Genomic DNA, 17,767 nt, shown 5'->3' on the forward strand with positions numbered 1-17,767 from the left:
CGAAGTACCAGTGCAGGGTAAGGTCCTGCTCAGTTCTTTATTAATTTTTGATTTATCTGGAGTTGTCTCATGGTTTGGGATGCGGATCACTGTACAGAAAGCTCTGGGCTGCTGCCTGCAGTCTCACAGCTGGGATGGAGGGGCCAGATAGATTCAAGCTGCTCAGATCTCTTGGAGGTACAAAGTGATGCTGGAAAACAGCTTCACACCCTTCCCTTACCACAGGGAATAAAGCAGCATATTGACAGAAAGAAGAGAAGAAAATAGAAAGGCTCTGAAGAGGCATCTTGATTGCTAGAACATGTGCTGGGTACTCTTGGGAAATCAAAACATAGGGCTCTTCATTAATACTGAAAGCACATATAGCATTCAGCAATTATTATTGATGTCTAAAGTGCATGCATTACATATGCATATTTAAAGTCTGGAGGCCCACTTTCCTGTTTCTCAGAGGACCCAAAAGGCAAATGCTCGGTATGTGGCATACTTCCCACCTCATCCTGATGTACACTGAAGTGAAGAGAAAGAGAGACCTTGCTGTTCTGCCTGCTCCTCCTCACCCCACACACAAGTCTCACCTGAATACCAAACCTCACACTAGAAACACTGACAGCACCGCATCAAAACCAACTAATTGTTCCTTGTATTGAGATTAATTAGTTTATTGGGCAGCCTAATTTCACACCTTGAAATATTACCTTAGAAATTGCATTACTGCCATATAAAAGAAACACAGTAGTTAACATCCACCCCACTCTGACTGATGGTTTTCTGTTCTTTTTTAGATAGATATGACTATTCATAAATCAATTGAATTAAATCAGTAGCTTATTCTCCTGGGCTGGTTTTAATGGTTTAGAAGGCAAACAACTGTAGTGTACATGATTACATTTCTTTTAATGGAACCTTGGCAGCTGCATCAAAGTAGTTTTTCCAAGGCAACACCATTCTCTTCCTCATCACCAGATGAGTTTGGAAACACACTGTATTACATTATATGGGGGCACGTGTGCAGCAGAAGAGAACATTGCTCAGTAAGGCAATAAGCCCAGGAAGTGGAAAGAACATATGCAATCCTTCTCTTAGCAACAGAGTATTATTTTGAGAAAACTTTTCTTTCCTTCTAGAAAAACTTCTGCAACACAATAATTAGCAGGAAAAAAACTCATGCAAATGAACAGCAGCATCTCAGTTTCCAGGGAGAATAAGAACCCCCAGCTCCTTTCCCCCCAAAAGACATAACTTGCATCTATTAAAAGTGTTTTGTTCTTGTAGGGTTTTTTATTTGTTTTGCTTGTTTTTAGATATCGGGAATTGTTTCTAAATCTCCTTATGAGGATATTCATTTTTAAAGCCTTTTCTTTAAATGGGAAGATTGCTTTTCCACCTCATGACAAGACAGAGCATTTTTATCTACGTTTAACTAAAAAGGAGTAATACAACCATTTGACTCAGTTGAATGCAACAGTTGTTTAACCACAGAGAAGAAAAATCAGAAAGTCAAAACTACATCTCCTTTACAACACTAATGAACCTAGCTTACATGATTTAAGACGTTACTACACAAAGTTGTTTGCTTCATCCCTTGTCTGAAGTTCCTGTGTCCACAACGGAACAAAAAGACACATGCCTGTACCCCTGCCATCCCAAACAAAATTTTATCTCTTAGGTTATGGCTGACTTCCTCAGCAAAACATGCAATAAGAGATTGCATTGAGCTCAAAAGCTGTAATCCTGCAACTTTCAGCATAGGCAGAAAACTGCCAGACAGGGTGATGTGTGAACAATGCTACTCAGTTCTTAATGTCCAAAGGTAGCTGCGAGGAAGATATTTTGTGCAAGAGAAAAGGTGCAACAGGATCATGGTACTGCTGCTCAGGTTGTCTGTAGGGTGGATCATCTCTAGAAGGCCTTTTTGCCCCCACTGAGTTCCCACTGACATGCTTAATTTTTAATCACTGAAGGAAGAGCTGCTGAGCCTTGCTCCAAGAAATCAGCTTTTGCAGTGACTGTACAAACTAAGCTTTTAGACTATAGGAGGTATGATTGTTACTTAACTTTAATTGCAGGCTATTCATTTAAACCTCACAATAGGAAAGACAGATCATCTAATGGAGCACAGGACTGACCATAGCATCGTGACACTGGTTGGTGCTACCAACCAACCCCTACTCAAGGAAGACAGCTGGACAAGCAGTCTGCCTGTGCTCCTGCTGGAGACTCCTCTCTCCATTCAAAATAATCTAAAAAAGAAATGATTTGGTGGAAGTCTTTACGCTCACAGTTATCCTGCTGACACAGAATAAATGGTAGCAAATAGAAGGATGGAAAATTACTTTTGCTGTCAGGAAGGCCAGGAATTCTGGTGCTGAATGCGTGTGGTATGAAAATGGCAGCACCACTGCTCATGTGGAGATGTTGCTGAAGAACTGTGCAAGAACAGAAGACTTTCTGGCATGAGCAAATGGTTTTCCAAAATACACAGCACATTATCAGAGCTGGACGCTCATGTATGCCCTGTCTGAGCCAACAGCAAGTAAGAAACCACGTACAACTTTCCCTTCTTACAAGTTAAGTAGAACTACTTTTTAACTTTATGCGCTTGTTTCACAGGGAACAGGGTACAGGAAGTAACTGTACTGTGATATAGTGCTTACTAATTATTAGTCATTTTGCAAATGCAATTAACTTGCTTGTTCTGCCTGCAGAGATGCTTTCAAAGACATCACCTGACTCCAGAGGACTTTGAAGCCTATGCAAAAATATGCACTACCTTACCACATAATAGGACAACCTGTGTGACTTGCTTTTTCACCAGCAAGTGTCATGAAGGTACTTTTTTTTTTTTTTTTTTTTTTTTTCCCCAGGATCTACCTGGCTCTTTCCACTTTGAGGGCCTTTGTTTAAACATTCTTCTGACAAAGACATATACTGTGGAGCCATGTAACAATATTTTTCCATCCAAAATAAAAGCAAATATAGCCAACAGGCAAACACATTGAATTCTATATTCATATGAAAAAAGCAGCAAAGTAATTTTACTTTTTAAGAAAATGTGAAAAAAAAAATAAAATTACTTTTGCAATTTTAACAGTTGTTCCTCACCAAGACTGCATTTCCAAATCAGAATTCACTATGAATTTTTTCTTATTATTCCTGTTTTTATCCTTAAAAATAATGGACTGAAGTAGTTTTACAACTAGGAGATATTTAGAGCTTTAAGGCTACCTCTGTCTGAATTGCTGTAGCAATCTTTTTTTTTTTCTTCTTAATATCCTGTTATATTAGATTTTATTATCAGTTCATAAAAGACATTATATCAACTTCTTTAGAGAAAAACAATAGAAATATAAATATCCTATTGGGCAAAATTCTTCTGTTACTGTATTTTGTATTGTTTATCCCTTAGGAGTCAAATAGGAGGGAAAAAAAGCACACAACAAAATAAGCCAAAGGTACTGTCGTTGTAATAAAAAGAAGCCACCCACTATAACGAAGGCTGGAGTCAGGGGCCAATTTAATGTATGCGGAAAGCATACAGTCACTACTCTATGGACAGCCAGTGAATAATCAATATTAACATGAGAAAATCTGACATCAAAATCAATGCAATCTGAGGTGAGAAGAAGAGATTGCATATCAAATCGTGAGTTTGAACCAATCCATGTAAGTGTTGATGGGCTGTCGTGAGGGTTACTGCTCTTGCTAGAATTTCACCCTTCCAAAGAAAAAAAAAAAACAAAACAAAACAAAAAAAAACCACAACCAACAAATCAACAAAATCAAAAACAATTTTAAAAAAATATGTTATTACCTGCGCAGATGCTGGATTTTGCTAACGTCATATCCAAATAATTTATTTCCCTGAACTGTATGTGCATCAAAAGTTAATGCCTCAATCCACTTAAGATGCAGAACCTCCCAGTAACAAGAATAAATGAAGAGATGCTCTAATACAGGTGTTGTAAAGGCAGAAATGAAGAGGGTGGGGGGAATCTCAAGGCTCTCGGCTTTCCATCGATCTCCAGTGTATGCCATCTTTTTATGAAGGCAACTGGAGGGGTAGAATGCAAGCTTGATTTTCAGCTGTTCATTTTTCCCAGAAAAAATATATATATATATATCCCTCAGAAATATTTACACTTCCATGCTTGCCTGCTTGCTCAGTTACAGGAATCATTAGGATCCATTTTAAACCACAGTTGAACAGCATATGCCAACATGCAGAGAGACTTTAAAGAGGCTCCAGACTTTGTGAAGCCCTGGACTTCCCCAAAGCATCCAATGGGCCACACCACCAGCAGAAGGGAAATGAAAATATAAATGATGGAGATCCAGCACTGCCCACAACACAGTGTCTTGTTCTGAACTGTGCCTGGAGGCATGCTGCCGAGTGCTGCAGCCCTGCTGCCCAGGTTGCAGAGCATTTCCCATGGCATTTTGTCCACGTGCTCTAAAAAGGGAATATTCTGGAAATTAAGAAATATTTTGAATTTTTGTCCTTGCTCACTCACTTGCATCTTTTACTATATTTTACCCTTTATTTTTACAGATGAACTTACTTAATCTAGTTATTTAATGATTGAAGCTTTTGCTCACAGGCCTTAAATAATAATCACGATAATTATTTTTTATCATGCCCATTCATACATGCCTCCTGTCAATGTGCCCGAGGTGCTGCACAGACACTACAAAACACAGTACAAATTAAACATAAGAAAATTAAGAATAAAAGAAAATTCAATGAAATATGTAGAAAGCCACGTGTGGTATTCAGAACAGAAAGGCTGCTTTCAAAAAAGGAATTTCAAGTTAAAATCACTGCAAATACAGGGAGATTTCTGTGAGTTTCTTGTTACTAGTCCTATACCAAATCCATTTAAATGCAGTAGATGAAACCTTTGTTCATTTCCTTCTAGCTGGCATCTTCAAAATACTTTCCTCATTTTCTTATAAAATATTTTGAGATTATTATTTTTTTAATGTAACTCAAAACCTTTTTGTATCTTTTTTGATACCTGCAGAGCTATAATAATATGGTCATTTCTGGCCAAGATTTTTAAAGCTGCTAAACTGACAACAGGCCATATACGATATGAAAAAACGTTACTCTGTTATACAGAAAGGCATCTGAGATAAAGAGGAGGCTAAGCTTGCCAAGATCAAACAAAGCCTGTGGTAGAAAACGAAATTGCACCCAAGTCTTCCAAGTACCAGACTTATCACCCCTACTAGGCTGCAGTAAATTTTCCAGTGTCACCAAAACACATGAAATTTGGGGATTAAAATGCAAATAAGGAAATGCTAGATCATGAAACAACAATTGTGACTATAAAAGCATATGTAACACTTTTCTATGGAAACTATGAAAGCATATATACAGATGCTTTAAGAACCTCCATAGCAGCCCCAAATATTAAGTATCAATTTGATAAAATCTTAAATTTAAACTCTTTAGTTTGCAAATAGCTTACTTTTCGTGTCCTGTTTTTCCTGCATGATTCATACGTCATATCAGACAAGCTCTCCTAAACCTGACTTTAAGAATATCTCTGCACTACTGAACTGTATGTAGTCTGCTTGTTAACAAGAAATGAAGCTGGAAGTTCAGTCACTGCTAATTAAACTCATAATTACAAATGGAAGGTCAGACAGCAGATCCAAGGGCTGTTGAAAATGTAGTATGACAAAAGAAAGAACAAACTAATGTAGTAGTTTAGCCCTTATTTGTCAGACTGAGCCATTAGAAGGGTTCTCAGCTGCACACAGGTCTGATTGCAAATATTAGAATAAATACAAATCATTTCAGTTTAAGCAAGTTTGTCAAGGATTAGCACAGGCTACAAACACTACCTAGATTTCTACTTGAAAACAAAAATTAAGAATTGCTCATTAACAAGTCAGGAAGTGGATTACAGCCCTGCAGTCCGAGCTTCAAAGTGGTTGCCACCAGCAATTTCTTTCACAGAAATACCATCTCCTTTGGAGCAGGGTAGCATCTCACTCTTCTGCCTATACATAATCGGGAAATCTGCTTAAGCATACGCTGCCCTGTCTGTGAATCTCCATCAATGCAGAAACCCTACTAGCAACTTGAGAATGGAGGGCAGTCTGGGAAGGTCCATGCTGTTTTCTCCCATCCCTGGTCTCCTAAAGGGCCTAAGGTTTTAAGGTGGGTCTCAAACTCTGCATTCTGTCTGTCCTTACTGTCCTGTCACAGTGCAGCAAGTGATGGGCACCTGGGACATGTAAGGAGCAGGGCAGCACCTGCCAACATGCCAGGAGGAGGGCAAGCACCTCTCCTCGTTATCACACTACGAAGTCCCTGAGGTTTTTGGAAAACCAGAGGTGGAGGTCTCTGTTCTATCCAAGATAAGGATGGTTCTGACATGTGATCTGGGTACCTGGACAGCACAACACTTGGGAACCCCTTTGGGAGGTAGGAAGTCTCTTTCAGGAAATACGGAAATACCGGCAGCACATCAGAGCTACTTTCCGCCATGCCTTCTTCTCCAGGTATTTCACCTTTCTGTGAACCACAGGCAGATTCTAAAACTCATGGTACGGTTGAAAAGCCTTGTGACTTTTTTTTTTTTTTTAGTTTTTAGTTTTTAGTTTTAAAAGCCTTCTTTATCAGCAGACTTTCATGACATGCTAATTTTAAAAATCTGCCTTCCAACAGTTCAACACTGTTTCAGTGAATGTCTCACCAAGCCCTTTCTAATAAATACCATTTATAATTTCTTTGACACACTTGTTTTGCAGTGAAATTGTGGAGGTAAGTATCACTGGGTTGATTGACACCTAGTTATTCAATAAAATGTACTTCTATTCTGCTAGTCACAGACCACACATGCAGAAATTGATGCTGAAACACTTATTAGCTATATTGGAGGGGGCTTGGGAACAAATTCAGTCTTGTAATGAAAATCTTAACTATGTTGCAGCTTCTGCAGCACCATAAAACTCTTTTCTCCCCTGCTGGCAATTTAGCAGCAGCAATTCTGAGCACCAGAGTACTTTCCTATGGAGGGACAGATCACAGCACACACTGAGCGGACAGGGGGGTGATTTCCTAACCATGGGAATAATCTCAGATGGATTTGGTACTTCTCAGCTGGTGAGCAAATTTTCAACTATAATTCATTGCACCTCTTTGGGCGGGAGCAAATGGATTTCAAGTAACTATCCCTTTCTGGGTCCATGAAAGATAAAATACGGGCAAGTGCAAAGGCAAATTTATAAAGGTAAAAATACTCATTCCACAAAATACCACACTGAAGCTATGTGCTACTGCATCTGAAAGACTGGGCCATGATGCATTCATGTAAGGCAATAATTTACTTTCTCATGAAACATATTTGTTTTAACCTGAAACTACAAAAATAAGAAAGATGTTTCTCCTAATGACTGATGACATGAAAATATTTTCATCACAGCTTAGAAACAGGTAGAGTTTCAACATCCAGAGAACCTGGACGCATCTCCTGTCTCCCGGGGCACTAACAGTTTTTGATGGGAGGGTTTAGACCAAATCTCTCAGAATAGCAAGATCTCAGGGAGATTCTGCCAACTTTGTAAAATAGCCTTGAACACACTAAGACAAGCAAATCCCTTACCTGGCTTAGTTATGCCAGCTAATCATCAACCCAGAGAATTCTGACAGCTACCATTTCAGATTACCTGGGGAAGGATTTGGGTGCCTAAGCCGAAGCATCTGAGACCACTTTAAATACCCCAGACAGTATGAATAATCCACATTATGGCTGAAAAAAATAATAATAGAGACCCCTGCCCTTAGAGCCAAGCAGCTGGAGCACAGGCGGTGGGCCTTACAGCAATTTAAATAACAAAAACCATTTCTGGTTTGGCACATGAATTTATCTGCTGGTGTTTGCAGACCACAGTAGTGTTTCCTACTTTCTGTATCCTCTCCTTGTAAAGTGGATGCAATACTGGGAACCTGGAAAGTGGCAGCCACCAGTGGGTATAGAAAGGCATATAATCATAATTCTACAGCTGTAATCTCTAGCAGTAGAGGGCAGAATGGGCTCTGAAGTCCTGTGACAACGTCAAGCAGCCCCATTACCCAAATAACTTCTCCTTATTAAAAATTTTAATAAGAGGAATCAAAACCACCTGTAGATATTGTAATAGGTCAGCCTCTAAGGTCTGATTTACTCATCAAGGAGCTTAGTTCTTAAATCCAATTACCTTTTTTTTTTTTTTTTTTTCTTCCAGATTCCTCATTGCATTTCATCACACTTTTGTCCTCTGAAATTCGCTGAGTTCTGGGAGGTGCTCAGTAAACCTGACAATTTCTTTCACCATGAAGGAACAAGAACTTTCAGAAATCATTCAGAAGGTCATTATTCGAGCCTTCCAGACAACTATTTCTGTCCTGGGTTTCAAGAACAATTTATTCATTGAGCTTAACCTTGGTCCTACATTGTAGGATGAGGTCTTACAGCCAGGTTTCAGAGATACTGTGCACTAGTTTTATTGTCTGTAGTTTCTCATGTCATTTCCAGAAATTACTTGCAGTTCTCATTTCTATTACTGTTAAAATTTACTTATTCCAACCCAACTAATAGAAAATTCATTTAAAAACAGAACTTTTCATTATTTTGGGCTCTTTTTGTAATAATTTTAACAGTATATATATACAAAGCATTGTATTACCTGCATGTATGCAATGGCAATTATTTCTATCCTGCTGTGCAGATAACATAGAGAAGGCAAAAGCATTTTTGTTATTTGTTGTTTTCCTCTAAGAGACAGTCTCACGTAAGTGCCAACAGCTCTGTTTTAGGTGCTGTGCACAGATTCCAGTCCCAGTTTTCCAGTGAAACCCCAAATGTGATTGACAGAATAACTGTGTCACTCAGCAGCACCTAAAATCTTTGCCTCAGCATTTTCTAGGAGTGCCTGTGTTGCACTGCCTGTCCTCTAGCCACCTCTCCACTCAGTTGCTGTCAGATCAAACATGAGATACCAGACTCTAATTCTGCCAGCAGTGAATGAGGACAATAAATGCTCCTCTCTGTACTCCATGCCAGGGTGAAGCTGGAAATTTTGTCCATGTTTTCAGAGAAAAAGGGGAAATTTTGTTTAACTGTTACATTTTCTAAAGAAAAACAAACAAACATTAAACATGCCAACAAACAACCAGCAGCCCTCAGGAGCTGCTCAGAGGCCTGGCTTATTGAAAATATTCTTGTAGGATACGGATTAGTAGGCAGGTAGTGGGGGAAAAAGTCAAAGGTGCAAGATAAATTGAGTTTGTTACAGAAGCTGTAATTTATCATCACAATATTGCCAACCCAAATGTAGCAAATTATATATAAATTTAATCAAATGACTGCTATATTACATCTACTATCCTGGAGTCAGATTTGGTTATCTTTTCCTCTGTGAGATGAAGTCTTTTCTGCAAATAACACCACGTATCAGGCCATCTATATTTTAAAAAGTCCATTTGTATCATCTTACATGCAAATAATAGCATAAACAGCAATGCATATCAAAATATTGAGAACATGAAATAACACATTAAAGGTGAGAAGTGAAACAATGTATAGTTCCCTAGAGTAGTAGTTCCCCTCTGATGTTCAACAAAGAAACACAGATAGCTGAAGCACTTAGATCTCTAGTTAAGCAAAATAAAAATAAACATGAAAGACAACTCCTTCAAAAATACACAATTAAAATGCCATTGTCCCTTCCATTCACTTGAGGGCTGTAGGAGTGAAGGAGAAGGGGAGGGGAGGGGAAAAGAGAAAAGCAGTCAGTGAAAATAAGAAGAGTATTTTATTAGAGAGTTATCTCCTTCTTGCAAGAATGAGTGCTCAAATGCGTAATACATTTCTGTGAAATCCAGGTTTCCAGCTTCATGTTAAGAAAAGGTTCTTACCTTATAGGATTATCCATCCTTGATACTGTGAGAAATGCTGCTAAGTTTGCTGTGTAGGATGAGCACACAATAAGGGTGAAGAGCCACCAACTTCCCATTACAATGCGCATAGCCACAGAATTGACAGTAGATTCACCCCCTACAAGTAAACAGAGAGAATAAGGATGTTTCAGGAACTTCTCCCCTGCGTGCTCTGATACATTGAACTTTGTTGAGGTAACCCTCTGTACTTGTGCATCCCTTTTGCTGTGAGCTAAGCACTACTTCCATTACAACAGGTAGTCAACCTCTTGCCCTGGGTACTGTTCTAGAAAATAGTCTTTCAAAATGTTTCCCTCAGGCATTATTCAAGATCAGACATACAGAACATGAATAATATTCTAAATAAGGAAAGTTTAATGGTGAAGTACCACTAATATCCTGGAATTAAATCATTACACAGTGTTCAGAACATTTTCCTATTCGTTTCAAATAACAGAAAGATAAACTGTATCATATTCATTCCAAAACTTGCTTTTTTTTTTTTTTTTTTTTTTTAAATCACATTTAAATGTTTAGAAAAGGTGTATGTTTCTGAGTTGGAGAAGTATTGTAATGTTTAGCCAAGCAGCTCTGCCATTTATTTATCAAGGGATCATTTTCACAGTGGAAAAGTCTGCCAGGAATGGTTTCACTAGACTTTCTGAGGAACAGAAAAGCATAACGTAATCCCCCAAATTGACCTACTTCCCACTGTTCATTACCTGGGATAATAAAACATATTACCTCCTTGTACAAACCTTCCGTTTCATCTTTAGAAATACTCTGGCCAAGACTAACATGTCCTGAAATGCTCTAAACAAGATAGAACACTTCTGAACATCCATCAGTGGTGTCTATAACAGACTATGTACCTTGCTGAACGAAGGCGCCGTACACAACCCAGATGGCACTGTGCAGGGTGGAGGAAGCAGAAGGGCTCGGCTGGGAAGTGTTCTGTGCCCTGACTGCCTGGATCCGGTTTAAGACAAATATTAAGACACCAACTATAGGGATGGCTGCAGCAATACAAGCCCACACCGCAAAGTCAAAAGGAGCAAAGAGAGAGAAGATGTTGATTTTCTCTTCCGGCTTCTTGATCAGGATCCCCACTGAATAGTCCATGTACCGCTTGCTGAAATCCACAACACTCTCTCTTTCAGGTGTTATAGTGATGGCTGAGATTGCTAGATCTGCTCTCTGTGAGACAAAGGCAACAGGTCAAATCTCCTTCTTTCACCATGAATTCTGCTAGCGTGAGCCTTCAAGAGAAGCTTTTTAAAAAGCAAGCGGCTCTGTGCACATCTTTTAAAAAATTAACATATTTAGACAAAGTAAAATAAATTGCCTAAAAAGTAAAATCAAAATCAGTTTTATCAATCAAACATTAATTAATTGCATTGGTTTAAAGCATAACAGCAAAATGTAACCTGTCAAAGTATTACAGAACAAAAAGAGTCACCCTGACTCGTCTGGAATGAAATGCAGTTTATTTAATCTTTATGCCTCACTTCTTTTCCAAATGATGCCTAAAACTCTAAACCATATTAACCCAATGCATTGCAAGCAGTAAGGAAGAAGCACCATCCATGCACATCTCACAGTTCTATCAATGCTTCTTTTACTCTACTGTCATCACAAGTTTACTGAGAAAAAAATCCTTACTCTTTCCCCATGCAAAATTTATTTAGCTTATGTTTTTTGTATTTGTGTATTGTGACGAGCTAGTGTTTGCTGTTCTACCTGCCAGCTTCCCATATTAATGAATGGATTTCATATGATGACTGGGGGGAAGATTTCTGTTTTTACAACGAATAAAGTGCCTGCAAAAACTAATAACTGTAAGAATACTCCAAAGGAAACTTAGCTCCTGGAACTGCTTTGGCCTCAACATTTAAAGTGAACAGGTTTTACATATACAAGGTCCTTTAAGAGTATGCAAACTCACTGAAAGATAGCAGTATTTAATAAATAAGATTCCCAAAGTTTTTAAGAACTGCAATTAGTTTTTGATTATTTTCCCATCTTAATCAAAACAGTTTGCTACAAAAAATAAAATGTACTTTTTGTTTCTTATCTCTGTGTTTTGTTGGGAAAGCAGGCCAAATATTAGGTTAGGGAGATCTGCTTTGAAATTCTTTGGAGGCAGTGGAAAAGCTAGTGGCTGAAATACTATTATAAATACTTTGTTACTTCAAAGAATGCAATTTCCAAGGAAATTTCACAGGATTTCTTACCAGATTTTTAAGTCAATGAAATTCAAATAGCTTATGTAAATTCAAAATAGTAAAAAATCCTTTATATTTCCTAGCACCAACCAAGTGTATCCCATTATCATACACGTTTGCTATTGCTTTAATTGCATCTATTTCTTCCTAAACATCTACTTGTCAGACACTGAGGCACCTACTTACTAGATAATGAGAAAGCTTTCACCTTCAGTAATAACTCCACTGTAGAAGAGTAACCTTTTCTACAAAGGGCATAGACATGGAATATTAATTCCTTTGATTCTCTGTCTTGATTAGCATTTGTTCCATGTCAGATAGCAAGACCATGAACAAAATACATTTTAATCTCATTCTCCTGGAGATTCTAAACTACAGATTTTCCCCATTTACTTCAACAGAGTTCAATTAACTTACTCCTGATTTGCAAGACTGTAATTAACAAAGAAATTTGGTCCTCTTTGTATTAAATGAATGAGTAATCCTGAGCTCAGTTTAAAATTCTGGTCCTTCAAAACACTTTATGGTGTATATTATTAGTGATACTTTTCCTATTTTGGAATCATCAGTTGATCCTTATGAAACATATTGCTGCACAGTGATCCAAAGAAAGTCATACCTACAAGTCATGTATCAAATATATAATGACCAAAATAATATTTAATTGGTTAAGAATACATACATTCTGTACTCACTCACACACACGCCCTCTCTTTTTATACTATTTTTTTGACATCTAAATAAACAGATTTACATTGATATAATGTATGTTGAGAACAGGTGGGAGTAAACAGACCAACACACTATAGTTCCTACCCTACATAAAAGGTCTTAAATAGCATCGTTTAGACTACACTCAAGCCACCCATAGCTCTGAAGAGTTCTACACTGGCTCTTTGATCCTAATTCAATCTCCTGTAATGTCTAATGGAGGAAGGGGAAAATTTCAAAAACTTCTTTAACTAAGCTTAAACATTCTACTCTGAAGAACCTTTATTAGTTGTTTGTTTTTCAAATGCAGCTTCTTCTCTGTGTACCTTGTTAATAAGTTCTCCAATCATGCCATTCCAGGAGCTGTTTTGGAGCTGATGTCCATATTTGCCATCAGGAGCTTGATATATCTCATATTTGAAACCCAGATTCTTGGCAAGTGCATCCAGGACATCAATAGAAAATCCTTTATAACGTTTTGGTTGCCCAAGTATGTTCTCTGCCACCATCACAAAAGGTTCTTCCTGAGAACAAAACAATATCTTAGCTGATACTTGAAACAAGGTATTTTTGTTTTTAAGCAAAATGGATGTTTCCTGAGTTAATTCTGGACAACTCAACACAGATTTCAAGACCCTCATAACCCCCTCAGCAAAAAACTCAGGTCATCTGTAACACTCCAAGGCATCCCCACCAGGCACAAGTGCTTCAGCAGCTGAGTTACATCCATGGTCCTGGGTTTTACACAGTTCATGAGAGGAAGCAGAGACTCCACAGAACAATTCAGCCCCCTCTGTCAGCTTCCTAGTGTTTACAGGATTAATAGTCTCTGGAATACCTGCCTCTTCTTGCAGAATATACAGAGGGCAATGACACCTTAGTGTCTTAACTAACTGTCTAGAATATAGATATTAAGTTAAGCAGATGAGCCTTAGACAGGAGCACTGCTGCTTTCCAGCTAAGGGCATATCAGATTTAGAAAGCCATCTTTTACTGACAATGACTAATCTTTCAAAACAACTGTTAAAAATGTTGCATTTTTAAAATTTTTGAAATTTTGAAAACTCCAGCAATAACTTTCATGGGTATTAGTTTCTAGAGGATTTTATAGTAAAGTATATATTGAGATAAAAGAATACAGCATTTTCTGGTATGTTTTCAGTCAGACATAGGCATCCTTCTCTGCTGGGTGTGTCAGCTGCACAGCCTCTGCAGTTGCCTGCATTTGTGCTGTGGTGCTGACATCCTTCTGGAAGGAATTTGCTCACCTCCCATGTAAACTATAACATAACGTCACCTGTTACCTGATCCTGATAGAGAAAAGAAAGCTGGGGAGACTGCTTTAATCATCTTGCACATTACTTCCTATTTGTACCACGATTCAGAAAAAGAACAATAAAAAGCACAAAGACATCACATTCTTCAATCTGGAAACTACAGTACCTTAGGTAGGAATGCATTCAAACCTTAATTTGCCCTTAATTTAGCGCTTAGCTAACAGGAGCTCTGCTACCACTCAAACTAGTAACAAACTGCAGTCCCCAAAACACATAGTCTGTATCTTTCTAAAAGATGTAGTTTATCTCAACAGGAAGTTACGAACTCAATGGAAGAAACACTCGATTACATTTTACAGCCTGCAGTGTACAAGAGCCAAGATTAGATTATCATAATTGGCCCATCTGATCTTAAAATCCATTAAATACTACAAACTGCATGTCTGAGTTAGAGTACTGTATCTGAAATGTAGTCCTCTGCACTCAGACTTTATGCTGGTTCCATGCCCGGTATGAATTATAATGCAGAAAAAAAAGCACAAGCAAACAATGCTCTACATCTCTGACATTGCTCAGATATACATAAAATAATATAAGGCCATCATCTATCTTCCTTGCTTATGTAACTGATCATCCAAAAATACAGAATTGAAAATGATAGGGAAAAATTCTGAAGGAAGCACCCAAAATAGTCAGATCCTTTCTATTTTGAGCATTTTGTTTCCTGAACTCAAATAGCATCATACCAAGACAGTCACCACTTTGAGTGTCAATCCTTGTAAGTCACTGCCCAGACGTCGTTCTTGCAGGCTACCATTCAGTCCTTTCTCAGAGTCCCACGTGGCCAACTAGAACAGAAAGTACAGTAAGTGTGAAGGTCTGGTTGGCAGAAACCCTTCAATACTTTCATGAACATTTTGCAGCCACTTGACTGAATCCAGAGTTGATACAGACAGGATAAGAGAAGTGCGTTTGTTTTTTTTGTTTGTTTGTTTTGTTTGTTTGTTTTAAACACACAGTAAGAATCAGTGAGATTCAGAGCACAGACAAACTAGTCTTTTGTGTGAATGCATTTGCATGTAGTATAACTGCTCTATTATCTAGTATTTGCCATCTTATTTCACCCAGATCACTATACGACTTTTCTCTCTAATAAGTTTATATTGCTTGACAGTCCTTGGGATTATCTGTAGTATTACCATCCCATATTTCCCTCTCTGATCAAATTCCCTCCTACTTTTCAAGTCATTCTCTACTGTTTATCAAAGACCAACCATTTTTCCTGCTGCACAATGCTCTTGCTTGCTGATGGTTATAAATTCTTGACACAGATTCTATGGTGTAAAACTGCCTCCTCTTCTGTCTTGGGCTTCATTCAGATCCTATATTAAGTCTTATTTTCTCTCTTCTTGCCCTACTTCTACCTCATCACTAAAATAGTGACAGCTTCCCAGGCTTCCATGATCAGATATCTCATAAACTCTAAGAGCACTATAGGCTCATCTGCTAGATGCTAGATACATATTTTCATGATAACTCCACAGAATATTACACCTAAATATTTTATTTTTTAATTAAATTTAGCACTTCAAAATCAATTTTATTGCTTTTTCTCAAAAGAGCTTCAATACAAAAGTCAATCTTAAGTGACCTTTGGATTATTCAAACTGAGTATGTTCTGCAGCAGCAGCAGCCAGACACTCCTTTTACTTTCAAACAGAACTCATGGTGGGTGTCCTTTTGTTTGGAAGAGTCACAAATAGTATAGAGTAGAAACTGTTTTTTTGTTTGTTTGTTTTTAGCTGTACTCCAATACTACGCTCACATATATGGAGGCAGTGTTGTTAGTTGAAGGCATGCCCCATAGAAATTAAACTCAGTCCAAGATATGTGAAATGTGGCTTCCTCCTGCCAGAAGCTAAGCTTCATGTAGCAAGTCAAAATCTTCTTGGAGATAACTTATTTTACTGAAAATGCCTATGGCTAGATGTCCTACATGATTTATTTCTATGACTTTAGTTGTATCCTAAAGCCTCAAAAGTCAAACCAACAAATATATTGCGTGAGGGAGATCTGTATAGTTTTATTTTTGTTTTGTTGCAGAAGAAAAACAGGAAACTAAAAAGAACAGGGCATTTAGTGACTCCTCAGCCATCATATCCATCACACAGGTACAACTGATGATGATTATTCTATAATCACTAAATCTTCAGCCTGTGAGATAGGTAAGAAAAGAATTAAGCTATGCCTTCTTTAACCCAACTGACCTGAAGGATGAAAAAGGAGAATGACTGAGTAATAGTATTAAGCTTTCTAATGACACTCCTGAAAGCTGAAGTATCTCAGATTGAAAACTCTCCACCTGTAGTGTCAGTTTGGAGTGACAAACTATGTTTTATACATAAAAGCGTCTATAGCAATATGGGTAGATACCTATTGCTATATCTCTTAAATTCAAATTCAGATGCTTGCTCTGAAATATGTCCAGAAGTTAGGCTTTGCTATTGCTAAGCAAAATTAACCAATTTGTCAGCTGACATAAATCAGTACGGTTCAACAGATTTCAAAGATGGGTATTAGTACATGGGATATATATATTCTCTTAAATCTGTAAAGAACATTGCTCTGGCTAAGCTTTCTTCAGCTGTCCTATGCAGTAAGTTTATGGCAAAGAGACAGGGAAGTTTTGTGCCAGAATGGCTTACACAATATACAGATGATAATCACTATTTATTCAAAAGTAAGTAATGAAACACTCATTTGTTTCTCTACCACCGATGGGCTGACATTTCACTTCCTTCTCTTGCTCCTTTTCCCTTCAAAGACCCTATCTGATTTCACCTCAGGAGGTCAAATTTTTTGAATACCCTCTATTTTGCATTCTGTATTAACAATAGGAATTCCTAAAATAGCTGGAAACATGCCAGTGCAAAACCAAAGCCTATTCCTTTTGTTCAGAAGGAGAGACAAAGATTTCTCTTTTGTGCAGTAGGGGTAAGTGCAAGGAGAAGAAGCATGTTGCACATCTGCACAGAACTCCATGGCATTCTGTCTGGAGAGACAAATTTTCCAGTCTCTGAAAGGCAAATGATGCAGATAAAGTTCATAAACGGAACATGAGAAAAACCTTTTCCAGAAGGGATTTTTCCTTTACATCTCTGTGCTTCAGAACATTTCACTTTTTCAGAAGTGTGCCAATTTTGGCTTCCACTTCTTGCAGACAGAATTTTGTTTATAGGACTGATACATTTACAGATATGTACACCAATTTGTGGCAGTTGACCTGTCAAGATCAGTGCCCAAGAAACTAATTTCCGGCACTGTTAAACACAATGAGTACTGCTGTTATTTGATAAGACTGCTAGAGTTTCATTCTTTGTAGAAATATGTACCATGTTCCTACCAGAACTCTCGAGTCAAAGGTTACAAAACAACCATCAGCTGATGGAGGTCTAGGGCTTTTAGATCCGATTATGACAAACAACTACTTGCAGAATCAGCACTTTTTGGATGTATTTCAAAAATCAGTGGTTTCTGGAAAATACATTTAATGACAATGTGTTTGTTATTGTTTGGTTTGCTTGTTTTTGATTCTTGAGTTTCTGGGTTATGGGAATTAA

The 17,767-nt window shown here is 37.9% G+C and overlaps 1 protein-coding gene across 9 annotated transcripts in view; it reads right to left on the reverse strand.

Annotated features, from left to right (window-relative positions):
• GRID1 (glutamate ionotropic receptor delta type subunit 1) overlaps positions 1-17,767 on the reverse strand; it is a 522,277-nt gene that overhangs the window by 38,651 nt on the left and 465,859 nt on the right. For all 9 annotated transcript variants that reach the window (XM_035329542.1, XM_035329546.1, XM_035329543.1 and 6 more), the window contains 4 exons: positions 14,894-14,995; positions 13,197-13,394; positions 10,807-11,131; positions 9,914-10,052 (listed from right to left, as the gene is read on the reverse strand). In XM_035329542.1, coding sequence (XP_035185433.1) covers positions 9,914-10,052; positions 10,807-11,131; positions 13,197-13,394; positions 14,894-14,995 — 764 coding nt within the window. The remainder of the gene's footprint in view (positions 1-9,913; positions 10,053-10,806; positions 11,132-13,196; positions 13,395-14,893; positions 14,996-17,767) is intronic.

The sequence above is a fragment of the Oxyura jamaicensis genome, chromosome 6 (genome assembly GCF_011077185.1).
Source record: "Oxyura jamaicensis isolate SHBP4307 breed ruddy duck chromosome 6, BPBGC_Ojam_1.0, whole genome shotgun sequence".
Lineage (NCBI taxonomy): Eukaryota > Metazoa > Chordata > Aves > Anseriformes > Anatidae > Oxyura > Oxyura jamaicensis.